The 3,120-nt window shown below is 54.6% G+C and overlaps 2 protein-coding genes across 2 annotated transcripts, besides 4 other annotated features; both read right to left on the reverse strand.

Moving 5' to 3' along the window:
- Nucleotides 1-189: 189 nt before the first annotated feature.
- Nucleotides 190-210: a microsatellite.
- A 5-nt stretch (nt 211-215) lies between these two features.
- TraAM80_09427 (uncharacterized protein) lies at nt 216-1,220 on the reverse strand (the record flags this gene model as incomplete). The annotated part of the gene is made up of 1 exon (XM_029386109.1): nt 216-1,220. One exon carries the CDS (start codon nt 1,218-1,220, stop codon nt 216-218), a length of 1,005 nt encoding a protein of 334 aa, XP_029234040.1.
- Nucleotides 1,221-1,899: 679 nt separating this feature from the next.
- Nucleotides 1,900-1,981: a sequence feature (A-rich).
- Nucleotides 1,982-2,141: 160 nt separating this feature from the next.
- Nucleotides 2,142-2,192: a microsatellite.
- Nucleotides 2,193-2,408: 216 nt separating this feature from the next.
- Nucleotides 2,409-2,473: a sequence feature (A-rich).
- A 58-nt stretch (nt 2,474-2,531) lies between these two features.
- Nucleotides 2,532-3,056, reverse strand: TraAM80_09428 (Ca2+ transporting ATPase, plasma membrane; the record flags this gene model as incomplete). Its single annotated transcript, XM_029386110.1, has 1 exon — nt 2,532-3,056. The coding sequence occupies one exon, from the start codon at nt 3,054-3,056 to the stop codon at nt 2,532-2,534; it is 525 nt and encodes a 174-aa protein (XP_029234041.1).
- Nucleotides 3,057-3,120: the final 64 nt, after the last annotated feature.

Below are 3,120 nucleotides of genomic sequence, written 5' to 3' on the forward strand. Positions count from 1 at the left end.
TCCCCTTTTTTTTCCTTTTGTTTTCTAGCTTCTTATTTTCTTTTCTTTTTTTTTGTCCTTTTCTTCTCGCATTTTCGTTTCCTCCTCCGCTTCTTGTCTTACTCTTCCTTTGCCTCGCTGCGCAGAGGCCTCCCGTGCCTCAGCCGCCGCGGCACCTACTACGAGACCTCGTCGTTACTATCCTCGGTCGTGTGTGTGTGTGTGTGTGTGCCAGCCTACAGGTCGCGCAGCAGCGTGGTGTTGAGGAGGACGCCGTCGCAGATGGACTCTAAGTGCTGTGTCTGCTCGCGCAGCTGCATTAGTTTCAGGAGTGTGTCGATGCGTTGCGCCAGCGGGCCATAACTCTCCTCCTTCTGACTGAAGTAGCTCTCACTGTGCAGCACGCGGGAAAGTTCATCGGTGTTGTGGCGCACAGACTCGATGAGGGCGGCGGTGTACTCCGCCATAGTCTGCGAGTGCAGGGTGGCGCAGGTGCTTGGAAGTGGCGTGATTTTAAACCTGTCGAGGCAGAGGAGATGGTACTCATCCACGTCTACCTCTACCCTCACCTCCCGCAGCACCCCGCTCTTGCCGACGTGGCAGTCCCGCATCAGGCGGTTTTCTCGCAGAGTGTTACGCTTGTTGTTGATTCTCGTGTAGAACTCCACGTACTCACGCGTGGGCACAAAGGCACGCAGGTAAAGTTTGCCCATCAAGCTTGTGCGGAACGGGTCGTACACAATGAGGACGCTTGGATGGCCATCCACTGCCAACTGCGCCAGCTGCTGCGCCGTACGGACCGAGTACGGGGCGTTGGTGCAGGCGCTGCACACCGCGAAGTAGCCTACCTGGTAGCTGTCAAGTTCCTCCTTCAGCAGCATTTTCCCCATCCGCTCGTACATCCTCCGCTCCTCACGCTGCTGCTCCTGCAGCCGCTCCTCACGCTGCTCCGGTGATTCGTCCTCCGGCGGCCGGGAGGTGATGACCGGCGGCAGCACATTCGTGATCTCAATCACCTCATTCACCTGCACTCCGCACACCCGGCCAAAGAGAGCGTAGTGGGACGTGGCGTTCTGCGCCAGGCTACCGAGGTAGGTCAGGGCAGCGAAGGAGATGCGCACCTTCTGCACCACCGACTGCATCAGCGCCTCCACACAGTCTTCCCTCTCAAGCAGAGAGAACTGCTCGCTGAGAGTGGTGTCACGAGGTGCTATCTTCACGTCAGGGAAGCCGTGAAACATCGCAAGTTCCTTTCAGATCTTATTTATTTATTTTCCTTTCCTGTGAGTGTGTGACTCGTGTCTCCTCCAATTTTTTTCTTCACGCTTTCGCCCTTATGCTGCCGCCCACAAACGCCCAGATGCAAGCCCAGGGACGCGACGTTCCTCCACGGACATGCGCGTCGTTGGGGCGGGCAGAAAGAGGGGTAAAAAAAGTGAAAAGACGTGGGGAAAAGGCATCGCAGCAACACAAAACACATACATACACACAAGCACGACTCGGCTCACACTCATCCTCATCCTCCCTTCGTCCCACGATAACAAAACTTCTTAGCCCGCCGCCCCGTGGCATGAACGTGCACAGGTGCTTTGCAACAGCACCAGCAGCCACCCCACCCCCACCCCCCCGCCAGCTCCCTTAGCGTGTGTGCGTGTGTGTGCGGCAGTGAGAAGAGAAAAACCAGGGGTGAGACAAACGAAGTCCAGCACCACACACACACATACACTAAGGGTGCAGCCCTTTTCACGTGCACACGCAGGCGTGTGTCGTCTTGCCGGTGTGTGGTGCACGCAAGGCAGGGAGTCAAGCAACAGCGGTTGGAAAGGCGTACTACGCGCAGAAGCACAGAGAGAGAAGAGGAGAAGAGGTGGAAAAAATAGAGAAAGCACAAAGGGAGAAGGAAGAAAAAATGCAGCACTAGAAAAAGACAAGCAAACAAACGAAAACAAAACCAAAAAGAGAGCGTGAGTGAGAGAGAGAAAAAAGGAAAAGAAAAAAAAACATCACGTCGATCAGATGTGGGTGGAAGGCAAAACGGCACTACCTTCTAGAAATGCAGCGAGGCACTTGCTGCGACGCATTCTGTGGCGTGTGTGCGTGTTACGCAACCAACACAGCAGTGTAACGATAGTGGCAACAACGCAGGCAGCCAGCACCGCCGTCACCCCCACCCACCCCCACGCCAGAAGCCACGCACACACACAGCACCCCACAGAAAAAAAGGGCAGGGAAACATGCTTCCCCGCCATTACTGCTGCTACCAACACACACTCTCGTGCTGACACGAGCCACTTTTATTCACATCGCCTCCGTCATCCCTTTCCTTACCGGTGACAGCTGCTTTCACTACTGCCCCGTGTAGATCCCACACACACACACATGTGTCCCCAGCCCACAGTTGAACAACACCACGCGACAGTCAAAGGCATAAGAAAAGCACAAACAAAAAACAAACAAAATCAAACCAAAAAGAAAAAGAAAAAACAAAAAAAAACTTCGGCGGAGGCATAGGAATTGTAGCCATCTCTGGCAGAAAGCAAAGACGCAGATCGTTACCGGTAAAACTGCAAAAAGTGATGATAGATGTCCCTTGAAACGGCACTGCGCATGTCACGATCCACGCCGGCCCGGCGGAAGGCGTTCACAACGCGCAACGTCTTAACACGCTGCGCCTGCACCTGCCGCCAACGTGACTGCGCGTGAGCCCGCAACGCCAGGCGCAGAAAGTTCCCGTTATCCGTGCCCATCTGCAGCTGCTCCTGCTCCAGCTTCCTTGACAACTTTTCCATCACGCAGTTCCTCGCAGCAACGCCCGTTTGATCCCTGCGCTTCACGACCCGCTCCGTAAGTGGCACCAAACGACTAAGAACGCCCAAAGGCACCACAATGGCTGCGATTGCAGCGCTGAAGAACCATGCTAGTGGAGAAAGCGGGCACACCGCCAAGGCATCCCCGAAGGTTGACACGCCCACCACCTGAAAACCAAGGCAAAATGTCACAATCATTAAAAGAAGCTTTGAACGGTGCAAACCCTCGAAACAGTTTAACTCCGCGTACACCTTCCGGGCATTGAACATATGGAAAATAACCGAAAGCAAAAAAACGTTAAACACAAGTGTGCCGTGGGCACGACTGCCCTCT

This window comes from Trypanosoma rangeli (assembly GCF_003719475.1).
Source record: "Trypanosoma rangeli strain AM80 chromosome Unknown Tra_15.4_contig_00581, whole genome shotgun sequence".
Taxonomy (NCBI): domain Eukaryota; phylum Euglenozoa; class Kinetoplastea; order Trypanosomatida; family Trypanosomatidae; genus Trypanosoma; species Trypanosoma rangeli.